A 14,006-nucleotide genomic window follows, 5' to 3' on the forward strand; every position below is an offset into this window, starting at 1 on the left:
GGTCATTTATTTATTGAAATTATCTTGGATTGATTTTGTTGGGGTTTTTTTCTCCTATTTATTCCTTCTTTTTGCCATTTCCCTTTTTTTTTTTTTTTTCCTTATTCCCAGACAATCTGGGAACTGTCTGTGTATTTATTTCTAGCTAAGGACAAGCAGGGGAATAAAACAAAGACCTCAATAATACCCAAAACTATCACCCCACGGGAGCACTTCAGCACCGAGTCTGCTTTTAATTACAGAAAACATCTCCAGCTCAAGTTTTACGCAGCCCCACGAGGGAGCCTTTTGGCCAAGATAAAGATCTGGAATTGGACAATACTGGCACAGCCCTCCCCTGTCCTGGGTCTCCACTCAAGCTTCTGAGAGGCACAAGACTCTCCAATAATTTATTCTCCAAGCACTTCCCAAATCCCCAAGGGTAAAAGTGCAGAAAGCACAGGATCTCTGGATCTCTGCCTCAAGGTCCAAAATTTGCCCACAGGACTATGGGAACAGGGGATCATTTTGCTCCTGCTCCTCTTTGGCTCCCATCCCATAACCCCACTCCATCTTCCTCATCCTCAGCTATTTTAGGCTGACCCACACTCGTCTGCCACTCAGTAAATCCCAATTTCCCTGTGTCCCTGGACTGGGAATATTTTATTTCACCATCTCCAGGTTCCTGGAGCTGCCATCCCAGAGAACATCATCCCAGCCTTCCCACAGTGCTCCCAAAACAAGATTTCCCCTTTCCAGTCCATCTTTCTCACAGTTTTTTGCTTTTTTTACCTCATACTCAAGCCAAGAGTTCACAATGCAGGGGGTGAGGGCAACCAGCACCGTGGGGACAGCGATGCCACAAACACCTCCACAGGAGGGACAAGGGGGTACCACCCCCTGCACACCCCAAATTCCTCACGTCTGCACACCCCAAACTCTCAGTTTAATTTCTGCACACTCCAAACTGCTCCTGTCTGCACATCCCAAACCCTCCATTTAATTCCTGCATGCCCCAAATCCCCCATTTCTGCACACCCCAAACTCTCAGTTTAATTTCTGCACACCCCAAATCCCCCATTTCTGCACACCCCAAACTCTCAATTTAATTTCAGCACACCCCAAACTCTCAATTTAATTTCTGCACACCCCAAACTGCTCCTGTCTGCATATCCCAAACCCTCCATTTAATTCCTGCATGCCCCAAATCCCCCATTTCAGCACACCCCAAACTCCCCATTTCTGCACACCCCAAACTCTCAATTTAATTTCTGCACACCCCAAACTCTCCATTTAATTTCTGCACACCCCAAAATGCTCCTTTCTGCATATCCCAAACTCTCCATTTAATTTCTGCACATCCCAAACCCTCCATTTAATTTCTGCATGCCCCAAATCCCCCATTTCTGCACACCCCAAACTCTCCATTTAATTTCTGCACACCCCAAACTCTCCATTTAATTTCTGCACACCCCAAACTCTCCATTTAATTTCAGCACATCCCAAACCCTCCATTTAATTTCTGCATGCCCCAAATCCCCCATTCCTGCACACCCCAGCCTCCCCATTTCCCAGCCCAGAGCGCAGAGCCCTCGTGGGAGGGAAACCCTCTCTCAGCTGAGCTCTCAGAAGTCTGAGAGCCAAAGAGCAGCAGCAGTTCCTGGAAACGCCTCGCTCGGGGGAGGTGAGAAACCTTCCCACCCGCTGGCTACGTGACAGGGATAGCGGGGACAGCCACAGCCCTGGGGGGCAAGGAGCCTCTTTTGGGGAGGGAAAAGCCACGGAGGGAATTTGGGGCTGGGCAGGATGGGTCCAGCTTGAAAATACTGCAGGGACAAGGTGGGAGAGGGGATGTGAAGTGCTGTGGCCACAAACCCCCTCCTCCCCGTCCAAGCCACGCTGGGGACACGTTTCTGTCACTTGTTGTGGTCACACCAAGCAGGGACACGACCAAGAGCACCAAATCTCTGATGTACACCCCAAAAATGAGCAGGGCAGGAGGCCCCAACAACCAACACGTCCACAGGGCTGAGCAGGGAACAGGGGGGACACAAATCCTCCTGGTCTCCCTTTCCTCCCAACAAGGACAGCAGCAACAGGGTCAGAGTCAGAAAGAAAGGATTAAATCCAAAAGGGATTTAGAAAGTGGGGAGAGAGCTTAAAAAGTGAATGGTAGGGGAAAAAAAATAGTCCAAGAGGGGAGAAAAGGAATTTAAAAGGGGAAAAAAGACTTTGCACAAGAGTTCTGGGCAGAAAGGGGCTGGAGCTGGGAGAGGGACATGGGAGGGAGAAAGGAAAAGTGAGAGCAGAGAAGGTGAGAACTTGGGAAGGAAAGGAAGGAAAAGGGAGGGGAAGGGGAAGGGGAGGCAGGCAGCAGGTGAGGTGAGGGGAGGCCCTGGGGATGCTCCCTTTCCCCAGGAACAGGCTGAACACCCCTGTGCAGCCCCCAGCCTTTCAGCTCCCCACCTTCTGCCTGCTGGGGGTCATTTTGCAGCAGCTGTGGATGTGAGAGGGCTCTGAGCAGGGCTCCTGCTGAACACAGGCCTGCAGAAAGGGGGGCTAAGAAGGAAATTCCACAGGAAGTTCAAATATTTTATTACTTCCTGTTTGTACAAAGTATGTCAACACTTGGCACCCCCTGTGCTATTTGTTTAGAGCTAAGGTGCCAACTTGACAGAATGTCCTTTTTTTGCTGTCCAGATCTAACCCAGAAAGAGCTGGAGCAGGAGGAAGGAGAGCTCAGAGCCAGCGGGGCGCTGGAGGAGCCTGAGGAGGAGATGCTCCAGGGAAGGCACGGCTGGTGTCAGCCCTGGGGGATCCCCAAGGAGCCTCCTCCTGCTCCCCCTGCCCTGGCAGGGCTCTGCCCCTCTCCCTGCACTTCCCAGCCATCCCCAGTGGCTCTCAGACTCCTCGGGAGCTGGATCTGGGCACAGCCTGAGTTGAAAGCCTCGCCCAAGGGCTCAGATGAAGCGATGGGCCAGGGGTGGAAGATGAATGGGATGCCCAGAGGTGGAGCCCAGCCACAGCCCTGGCCCCAAAGCCCACAAGGACGTTGGCTGGAGGGATTCTGCTGCAGCTGAGAAGATGCTGACCAGGCCTTTCCCAGGGTACCAAGACAAATGGCCAATTCTTTCCACATTAAGGATGGGTTTTGTCCTCCCCACCAGCCCCACACCAGCCCCCAGCCCTGCCCCGTGCTGATCCTCACACCAACAGCCAGCACACACCATGGCCCATCTTTTGAAGCCAAAAAAGGGAAAAAAATTCCATATATTTTTATGCCCACACATACACACACACATTAACATATATATGTTAAAAAGTGTACCTAATATGCATATATATAAATAAAAATTGCAATTCCTGCTGGCAGCTCTCACCTCCCACAGCCAAACAAGGCAGAGCAGCCCTTCCCTCGGTGTTTGGCCCAAGGTGGGGATCACCAGGGCTGTGCCAGCCCCAGATGCCACCCCAGGTGCCAGTGCTGGCACTGCCAGGGTGCTGTGCCGGGAGCCACCCAGTGGCAGGTGAACCAGGAAAAGCACCTCGGCTTTCCAGGATCACTTTACAGCTGCTGTTTCCACACCCAGGGTTTCTGCAGAGCAGGAAGGGGAGAAAGGTGTTATTTTATTATGTTTTGAAATTGTCGTCTTCATTCAGAAGTGTGGCAAGAAAGGAATTCTTTTAAAAATGTTTTTTTCCCATTGGAAATTCATGAGCCATGAGTTCAAGCCCCAGGGTCAGACTGGGAGCCAAAAACATGACCAATAAATCTATGATTCCCTGAAAAAAAATTCCAAAATAGCCACAATCTGAGTCTCAATCTTTTCAATCAGTGATTTATGGGTTGGGGGGTGCAGGGATGGGAGAGAGATCAACCTCTGGGGCCCACACCAGGCAAGGGCACAAGCAGCAAATAAACCCCACACAGATCTCCTCAAGGAGCCAACACTTCCAGCACAATTTGAGATCCAGAAATCGTCACAAAAATAAAAAGAAAAACCCAGAAAAACGCTGCAGCTGGGCAGTGTCCCAGGGAGGGCAGCCCACACCAGAGCCAGGACAAGCTGCTCCATCCCCTGATTGCCACGGCCTCTGTATCAGAAAACTGAAATGAGGGATGGGGAGCTCTGGGGTGAAATGCAGAAATTCAGGAGGAGCAGGTGTGATTCACCAGGGTTTGGCTGTCAGGGAGGCCAAACCGAGCTCCAAGAGTAGCAACTATCTCACCTTGTATTATTATTTATGTATTCCTGATGGTGAGGATGATGATGATGATTATTATTATTATTAGAAAGGCGATCTGATGCAGCTGATAAGGGGCTGAGCCAGCAGTCAGGAGGGCTGGTTTCTATTCCTGACACTCCTGGCAGAGTTGTGAAATTCCCAGCCCAGCCCTGGGGCTGAGCCCCAGCACCCACCACGACCCACAGGTGCCCCACACCAGGGACCTGCCTGATGTTTCTGGCTTTAAAAAAACCCCACAACAGCAGCATTGGATTTCCCGCATTCCAGCTTCTAAATCCATCCTCGACAGGCCCCAAACTAAAATCAAGGAGGGGGGAAAATCCACCAAAGCCCGAAGCAAATAAAACCCCCTGGCCGAGGTAGCGGCCTCCACCTGGCCTGACATCAAGGGGCACCGATGGCCCAGCGACAGCATCAACAGAAAATGTTTTTGGAGGCGTTTTTCGAAGGATCAAACCGCTTCCCTCACTGCGGGCACCGCAGCCTGACACGCAAAGGGAACAAACTCGGCTTTATAGTGCCGGGGTGCTGCTGGGCGAGCAGGAAGGCAAAGCTGGAGATGGAGCCCCCAGGGACAGCATCCCACCGCACAGGGGGGTCCCACAGGGCAAATCGCCCTCGTGGCAGAGGAAACCCTGCGGGCAGCAGCTCCCGAGCAGGTCCCCGGCAGGCTGGGACGCCCAGGGCAGCTCCGAGCAGCCCGCCGCCGAAAGGCAGCCCAGGCAGGGCAGCTCCCGGAGCCTCCCTCAACCGCGAGGCACCATCCTGCCCCCGGGAGAGCCTCCCCAGCACAACAGAGACGCTTCTGCGGTCGCAGAGTCTCTCTGGTTTCTCCAGGCTCAGCCCCCGGCCGCGGGCGCTGCCAGTCCCAGCCTTTGACAGCCCGAAAGCGAAACCACCGCGAAGCCGAGGGGAAGGAGCTCTGTGCCAGAGCAGACACCGCCTCAGCACCCAGGGAACCTGCACCATTTCTAGTTTAATCAGCTGGCAATCATCCCCAAAACCGAGCTCAGATCTCTGGTTTCTTAACCCCCCCCAGTCCCCCTGCGCAGAGCCAGGCTGGGCCCTTTGTGCTTTTGCCATCGAAGCCCAAGGAGTTTTCCCAACATCCCAACCTGGAGCTGTGAAGTTATCCCTCCAAGATGGGTTAGGGAGCTACAAACCATCCCTCCGCGATGGGATATGGAGCAGGAGGCCAGCAGGGAGGGACACAGGGGAAAATCCGAGCAGCCAGGGGGGCCACCCCAGCGCCATCCCTGAGCTCCGTGTGCCAGCTCTGCACTCTGCACCCCCCAGGCACGGAGAGCTCGGACCCTGCACCCCCTCCCCACAAGGATCAGCGCTGCCAGACCCCAAGGGCAGCTCTTCACCAGCCCTTCACTTACTGCGGGGCTCCCGGGGTCCGTCCACGGTCACTTTGATGGCTCGGTGGTAGGTGGCCACTTGGGTGGGGTTGGTGAACACGGTGATGGTCAGGGTGAAGCTTTTCCCTAAGGAGGGTGGGGAGGGAGGGGAAAAAAAAAAACCAAACAGAAGTGAGGATCCCACATGGGTTCAGCTCTTGTGGGAGAGAGAAGCTGCTGCGGGAGCGGGCAGGGACAGGAATCCCGCACACATCTTTGCATTTAACGAGCCGCGATTGCCCGGCCACAGAGCCCGGCTGGGGCTGCGGCACACACGGCCCTGGAGCCGCCCCAGAGCGGAGCCGGGACCTTCCCGCAGGGAAGTCACTCGTCCCCCTGCCCTGCCCCCGGCTCGGCCCCTCCATCCAGGGCAGCCTCCGGGGGTTTCCCTCTCGGACGCTTCCCCTTTCCCGCGGTAACCCAGGCCTGGAGCGGCGCTGGGTGCGGGATCCCCTCGGCGGAGCGGGGCCCGGTGCCCTTGGGACGGAGCTGGGATCAGGGATCCAGGGCCTGGTCCCTGGGCTCGTTCCCACTTGGAGGGAGCCGTGCTCGGCCTCGGCCACGAGGGCACCCACGGGAGAGCCAAAAAGTGGCAACTGCAAAATGGGAACTGAACCCGGCCCGCTCTGGCTCCCAGACAGAGAGCTCTGCAGGGACTGTCCCCTCTCCCAGCCCTGCCCAGAGAGCAGGAATCTGCTGCTGGGAAAGGGTTTGGGTACCCTCGGGGAGGGTTTCAGGGGTGCTTTTGAAACACCAACCTGTCACGTTTTATGCAAAAAAAAAAAAACCCGCCCAAAAATGAAAAAGAATGAAGCATTGAAAAGCTCTTGGGAGCCAAATTTTGCAAGGAGAGCCCCCCTTGCCCCAGCAGAACAAGTTTCCATCGGCAGCCTGAAATTGCCTTTATCATCACAGAGGGTGTCAACAGCCCTGGGCCCACCCTGACCCCACAGCCTCACCCCAGCCCCTTGCTCTGGCCTGGCCTGGCTGGGGCTCAGTGTCCCAGGGGAGGCTGGGGCAGAACAGAAACCCCTCAGGAAGGGCCTCAGCTCTGCCTCAGACTCCCCGAATTCAGGAAACCCTCGGCTGGAGGAAGGAGGCTGCACAAACCACACCGACCAAGCCCCAGCAGCAATCCCTGCAGGATTCCAAAGGTATCAGAGGGCTGAACCCCGGCAGGGTATCGGGTATAAACCTCGCTGGGATGGATTTCTGCTCCCCCAGCCTCTGTTCCACCGATAAAAGCAGTAAGGAACCACCTCCTTTCCCTTTTCCCCAAAAGCAATCAGGGGATTTCAGATCCCGACCATCGAATCTCAGCAGGGTCGGACCTGAGAATATCCACAGCAAAACTAAACAGGATTTATCCAGCTCGGAGGAGAAAAGGAATAAACGGAAAAAATGAAATTTTCTCTCCTGGAGAACATCCTGGAATTATCCCAGGTGGGAGAGTTGCTCCAGGGAGCACGGAAAGGAGGGAATGCTGGTTCTAAAGCCGACAGCAAGCACCAATCCCCGCCTCACCTCGGCTTTCTAACCAGGACTGAGCAACGCACAAACCTTCAGCTCATTTTCTGCACAGAGAGGAGCATTTGGGGGGCAAAAGAAATAGAATTATTTAATTCTGAATCCCCGAGGATACATCTCCTGCTGCCAGGGACGGGATGAGCCCACGGAGGATCCCGGATGATCACAGAAAAAAACAACCAGCTCCGAGGCTTTGGGGGTAAAACCTTCACAGAGCCAGAGCACGGGGTGAGGAGGATGAGGAGCAATTATTTAGGGAATTTGAAGGGTTTGCAGGCAGTGTGTGGCAAAACCCAGCTGTGAGGCACAGAACACCAGAGCTGAGCCCGACACCTCCGTGCCCCTGTTTAAACTGCATTAATTCTGATTTATTTATTATTATTATACTGAATTTTTTATTCTTCACGTGAAACTACCCCCCTGCCCTCGCTGCAGACACAAACCCAGCCCGGGCCGGTTCTGCCTCTCTCAGAAACCCTGCCCTGAACCGAAAATGATGATTCTGCCCCAGCATCACTTTTAGTCATTTCCCGCCTTCTCAGGAAGCCGGGCTGGGGTTTCTCATCCCCACCGTGCCCCGGCTCCGCTGCCGGGGCTGGATCGCGGCTCCCGGGCGGCTTTGGGAGCCCTGCCGGCTCCAGGGGATGCTCCGGGGGAGATTCCAGCTGGGAGAACAGGCGGGGATGCAGCAGGGATAACTCTCATTTTGTACAGCTCAATCTGAGTAAAAAAAGTCTGATTTTTTTTTCCATCTTTATTTTGCACATGGAGATGAGAATTTATTTTTTGGGGGGGATTTAGGAGCGGCTCTTTCCAGCTCACAGCGCCGGGGAATAATCCCTGACACCTTACTATTAAAAATACCCAAATCTGGCCCGGTTCAAGTGGTGTTTTCCCAAGGAGAGCCTGGCTGCCGGGCTTTTCCAGGCTCCTGCAGCTCGGGCACACGGCAGGGCTGGAGCAGGATCCGTGTTTACGGATCCACACGTCCTCGCTTCGGATTTACACAAACATTTGTACACACACGGGGAAATTCCACAGCGACTCCAAATTTCTGCCAGAATAAATGAAAGCAGCACCGGGCTGTCGGGGATGGAGCCAAACAAGGCAGAGCGAATGTGACAGCCGGAATAAAAATTCAATAGGGGCGATTTTTCACAGCAAATTGCTCTGAAAGAGCCCCGTGCCCGACCGGGAGTGAAATCCGCCCTTGACACGGCGAGAAAACCCCACGGAGCCGCCCTCGGCCGGCCCCAGGGAGCCCCGGTGGGGTTGTTCCTCTCTGAATATGACAAAGCCTCACCCCACACGAATATGTAAAAAAAAAAAAAAATTAAAATAATTAGCGCCCCAGTCGCGCCCGTTAGAGGCAGCGGAGGTGCCGCCACCGCTCTGCTTGGGGAAGGAGTTTATTCTCCGAGGGCTTTATGAGACCCAACTCCTGCTAATTCCGAGCTTGAGAGTGCAGAGGAAGCGAGTTAATAATGAATTCAAGAGTCATGCTGAGATTGGGTTGCGTTCAGTTTGGAAATTTGTGCGAGGATGAAGAAAAAAAAAATAAAAAAGGAAAAAAGCCCAACCAGAAAGAAAAGAGCCTAAGAGAATAATTGATTACAGAAATGAAAGCTTAATTCATAAAAGAAAAACATTTTCCATCCATCAACCTGCAACCAGTTAAGTGGAGAGTTTTAAAGAAACTGCAACATGGAGAAGGAGCCAACAGGAAAAAGGAAATGTATGAAAGAATGTAAACTATTCAAGTTTCATAAAGAGGAACAAGTAAACAGTTATTACATGCAAATAATTCCTAACATCACTGCTTTTAATTAATGCAGAGAAGTCAAAATATATCTGACACTGTGTGTATACATTCGAAGCCTTTGAGAAAGTGCTGCCATATGGCCATTAAAATATCGAGTTCTCATTCGGGCTCAGACGCAGAACTGAGGGCTCCGATCTGCAACACTCATTGGTGATGAAATGCTGAAATTCTATTTATACCCTCGGAAACGCAGGTACCGGCAGGGCAGGCAGAGCTCCGTGTTTAACATTTCCAGGGGATTTATTTCCCCCTGCTCGGGTGGCACGGACGGATTTGTTTGGAAAAGCCGGGAAGCCAAATTGCGGTCCTGCTTTTCCCTGCCACGAGCGGGGGGAAAATGAGCAAAATCCCCCCCGAGAAGCAGCAGCTCCCTGCCCGTGCCAGCCCTGCAGACCGAGCTCTGCGTTATTATTTCCCTTTAAACTCTCGATTTTCGCTATTCAAAGCCGAGCTGCCAGGTGCGGTTTGCTCACCGAGCGCCCGCCGCTGCCTCCTGCGTGATGGGAGAAATTGGGGAAGGTTCGGGCTGGGGCCGCCTCATTTGGGTTTAGATAGATTTATCGATATTTAGATATATTTGTGCCTGTATTTTAAATTGTTTTTCATCCGCACCGCCCGTTCCCGGCAGGGAAGAAGCCTTGGGAGGAGCGAGGCAGAGCAGCCGGCGGCGCCGGGGCTGATCCCGCATCCCTCCCGCATCCTTCCTGCATCCCTTTCATCCTCGGGAACCTCTCTGGGGCTGGGGGGCTTCTCCCGGCAACGAAACCACGGTTGGAATAAAATATAATATATAATATATAATATATAATATATAATATATAATATATAATATATAATATATAATATATAATATATAATATATAATATATAATATATAATATATAATGATAATGGTAACAATAATAATAATAATAATAATAATTTTAAAAATAAAATAAAGTATATAAAACATAGTAATAAAATAGTAAGAAAACATTTTTCTTTCCTTTCTCTTATTTTTTTTTTTTCCCTAAAAAAACAAATTAAAAAGCCAACCATTTCCGGGCCGGTACCTACCCCTGCCGCTTCTCCCAACAAATCTGAGGTCGTTAAATCTCGCTACTTGGTTTTTCATCACGGCAGAGGCGTTGCGCAGCTCCGCCGAGTAATTCTCGTCGTTCCCCGCCATCACCGTGACCACGGTCCCATCGGGGACATCTCCGAGCGCTACGACCTAGGGCAGGGCCAGAGCATTTCAGGCTCGAATCGACCTTCACCCGAGCCAACCTGCGCCACGGTTCCCCCCAAACCCGCGCAAAAAAACCCAAAGCAAAACCAAAAGCAGCCCGAGCCCCCGAGGGAGGCTGAGAACATCGGAGGGGAAAGGGGAAAATGAGCTCGGAAAGGGTTAAAAGCAGACGGGGGGTCGGCGGGGAGGGGGTGAAGGAGGGTCAGGCCATCCTCGGCCCCGTCGGAGGAGGCTGTGGGTTTATTTTGTTGGATTCGGGTTCAAAATAAAGCGGTGCCGAGAGCGGGGCGGCCGCGAGGGAGGCCCCGGAGCTCCGCGTCCGGCCCGGGGAAGCGCCGGGACCGGGGAAGGGCCCCCACCCCTCCCGGGGAGCAGAGCCCGGAGCCGGGGGAACCCGGTTTAGAGCCCCCCTCATCCCCCCGGGCTCCCGGGACAGCGCTGCCGCCCTGCCCCGCTCCCCTCGCTTCTCCCCGGCTCGGTTTCGGCTTTCCCCGGCCGGTCCGGGGGCAGCGGGGATGCCCAGCCCGGGGGTGCCCCGGGGAGCCCGGGCAGCGCAGCCCGGCACCGGGGATGCAGCTCTTCGCTCGACTTTTCGCAGATTAGATCTCCCTTCCCTGCCTGGCTCTCCCTCTCCCAGGAAGGTAATTAACCTCCATCTCATTAAACTTCAAAGTTGCCTGAGAGCTCCTAACTGTACGGAATATCTAAGATGCCGTGACCGCGGGGCAATGCGGAGACTTGATTAAAAATAATAAACTGGGCTATTTGATTAAAAATAATAACCCGGGCTCCCTCGGCGGTGATGTCAGGAGCGATTCAAAGCGAAAGGGGCGGAGGGGAAAGGGCGAGCGGGTCGCAGCTCGGTCCCGTCGGGGCTCGGGACTCACCTTGAAGGCGACGGGCAGCGTCTTGTTGCACCTCCAGTGCGACGGCAGCACGGAGCACAAGAAGTTGGGGCTGTCGGTGCGCACCAGCTCGCCGGCGTGGTCGGCCAGGACATCCACGACGGAGCGCACCTCGGGCCGAGCGCGGGCGCCCGGCGCGGGGGCCCCCAGCGCCCCGCTGTTCTCGCCCATCTTACCGCAGGGGAAGGCCGTGGACGGGGGAGTGAAGCGCCTGCTGGTGCTCGGGTCTACGGGAATACGCATCACAACGGCGGGCGGCAGGGAGCCGGGCGGGACGGGCGGGCACCCGGCGGGGCTCGGCGGGCGGCGGGGAAGGCGGCGGCCGAGCCCCGCGCTGCCTCGCTCCGTGCCGGCGGAGCGCCGTCCTCGGCGGGGCGGCGCGGGGGGGGCGGCGGCGCGGGGGATCGGGTCCCGCGCGGCTCCGGGGCTCGCCGCCGGTGGGTGCGCTGCGCTCCGTGCCGAGTGCCGGTGCCGCTCCCGGTGCTGAGCACGGCTGCCTGTGCCGGCTCCCCGTACCGAGCCCGAGCCCCGCTGCCGGCCCCGCCGCGCCGCCCGGTACCGTATTTACTGCCGGCCCCGGCGGGGCGGGGCGGCTGTGACGGACGGACCGCTCCGCCAATAGAAGCCCCGCGGTGGGCTCTGGCCCCGCCCATCAGCGCGCTCCATGGGGTGGGGGGCGTGATAATGAGCAAAGAGGCGTGGTTAGTAGATGAGTGGGCGTGGTTATGGCGTAAAGGGCGTGGTCCTCAGGACACGCCCCGGCGAGCGCACGTCGGGGCTCCGGTGGTTTCTGGCCGCCGCCGCCGGGGAGGTTTTGGGGTGCGGTGGGGCCGGTTTGGGGCCGGAGCCGCGGCCGTCCGGAGCGGCTGAGGACACAGCCCGGCCTCCGCCACCCAGCGCTCCCGCGGCCGCCGCCGCCCGCGCCCTCCCGGCGGTGGCGCGACCGTGGCGGGGCGGCGGCGGCCGCGGGGACCACTGGCACTCGCGTCCCCCGGTGTGGGGGGATTCGCCTCTCGGGCTGCGCTGAAAACCGCGGCTCCCAAACCTCCTTCTTTTTCCCCCCCCAAAATCGTGATCCGCCCCATCACCGGCGGTCTTGGGGCTCCCGCAGCCCCCGGCGCTCCCGGCAGCTCCCCCGGGGCTGCGGCTGCGGGCAGGGCCGGCGGCTCCGGCCGGAATCCGTTGGCAAGAAAATTCGTGGCGAAGCCACCGGTTCTGCGGCAACAAACACAACGAAGGCGGCGGCTCCCCGCGCCCCGCGGGTGCCCCGAACCGCGGGGCGGGCGGGGCAGAACCGGGGGAGAGGAGGAGGAGATTGCTGTGCCCGCGCTGCTCCCCGGCTGTTTCCCGGTGCCCGGCTCGGTCCTACGGTGTTTGCAGACCGGCACTGTCCGTCCGAGAGGAGCCGGCCGGGCCGCGGCGTTCCCGGCTCCGCGCTGCCCGATGTGGAATGCCAATTTCCTTAAAACAAGCCAAAATATCGCCCAACACCAGAAAATCCTCCTTTCACTCAGTACGGAACCATTTTCCTCCGCGAGCCGCCGTGCCTCGAGGGGCAAGCCCGGGCCGGGCTCTGCAAGCCCCAGAAACCCACGGTGCTCCTCCAGAAATAAGCAACAACAACAATAAATACATATTATTTTTAACCGAGGAGCGGCGGCTCCCGGTCCCGGCTCCCGTTACACCGCGGCAGCCACCGGGATCCGCTCCGGGACCGTCGAGCTCGCCGGGAGCAGCCCCGCGGGTCGGGCCGGCCCCCGCCGCTACCGGCGCTCAAATTCTGCCCTTTTTAGGTGAAAGCGGCCGCCGGCTCAGTTCTACTTTTCGCCCCCCGTTCGCCAGCGGGGGGAACCCGCACAACCCCCGGGGGGGGGGGGGGGGGCAGAGATTCGGGCGGGGCCGGGGTTTGCCGGGGGTCGGGCACGGCCCGTCCCGGTGCCCCCCGGTACCCCCGGGGGGGCCCGGAGCGGTGACCGGGGGCGCATGCGGGGCCAGGCTGCAGTTCCGCCGTGCGGCCGCTGGTTGGCACCGGGGCTCCGCCGGGGCTGGACCGGACGGGACGGGACGGGACGGGAGGGGATGGGAAGGGATGGACGGGATGGGATGGGAGGGGATGGACGGGCTGCTGACACCCCCGGGATGCTGACACCCCCGCGCCATCCCGACATCTCCCGCCCTGCCCACCCCGCTGCTTCTCTTGCCCCTTCCCGACCCCCTGGGCTACCCCCTCTCTGCCCCCGCCCCACCAAGCCCTGACGGTGTCACCTGTCACCCCCGGGGCCGCGGAGGGCAGGGGGAGCCCCGCTGGGGCTCTTTGGGGTGGTTTGGGGCTGGGTCCCTGCAGGAGCGAGGTGCTCCCTGCAGCAGGACCGGTGCTTCCCTGCCTGCACCGCTTTGTCCGTGACTATCACAGCCCCGCCACGCGCACCTTTCTCGGATCCCTGTTTGCACCGGGAGCCACCTGTTGGCGCGGGCGCTGAAGGCATCACCTGGATTCCTCCAAGCACCATCCCAGCGCCTCCCGCGTCACTGCCAGCTGCAGCCCCAGGTGTGCTGGGTACCACATCCTGCTGCCCTCCCAAAATCCTCTCTCCCCGCTCTGTGCCCTCCTCCCCCGCCCCGTTCTCCCCTCGGGGTGACGGGGCGCAGCCTCACCCCAAACCCACAGCAGGGCCCTGCACGTAGCTGCTGACTCGCAGCAGTGCAAAGATGAGACCCAAACCGCAGAGCTGCGACAAACCAGGCTGCCCACAACCCCAAAACTGTCTGGGGACCTCCCGAGGCGCAGAGCTCCCGTGGCTGCTTCTGCGAGAGGTGTCCAGCCAAGCAAAGCCACCCCAGAGCTCCGGGACCCGCGGAGCTGTGCCCGAGCAGGAAGGAGTTTTCATTTGAAT

At 57.3% G+C, this 14,006-nt stretch overlaps 1 protein-coding gene across 1 annotated transcript in view; it reads right to left on the reverse strand.

The window, feature by feature from the left end:
* RUNX3 (RUNX family transcription factor 3) overlaps positions 1-11,404 on the reverse strand; it is a 34,967-nt gene extending 23,563 nt beyond the window's left edge. Inside the window, exons 1-3 of the mRNA XM_059868590.1 lie at positions 11,095-11,404; positions 10,036-10,192; positions 5,613-5,717 (exon numbers count right to left, since the gene is read on the reverse strand). Of these exons, the coding sequence (XP_059724573.1) occupies positions 5,613-5,717; positions 10,036-10,192; positions 11,095-11,355 (523 nt within the window). The 5' untranslated portion in view covers positions 11,356-11,404. The remainder of the gene's footprint in view (positions 1-5,612; positions 5,718-10,035; positions 10,193-11,094) is intronic.
* Positions 11,405-14,006: the final 2,602 nt, after the last annotated feature.

This window comes from Haemorhous mexicanus, chromosome 27, assembly GCF_027477595.1.
Source record: "Haemorhous mexicanus isolate bHaeMex1 chromosome 27, bHaeMex1.pri, whole genome shotgun sequence".
NCBI lineage: Eukaryota > Metazoa > Chordata > Aves > Passeriformes > Fringillidae > Haemorhous > Haemorhous mexicanus.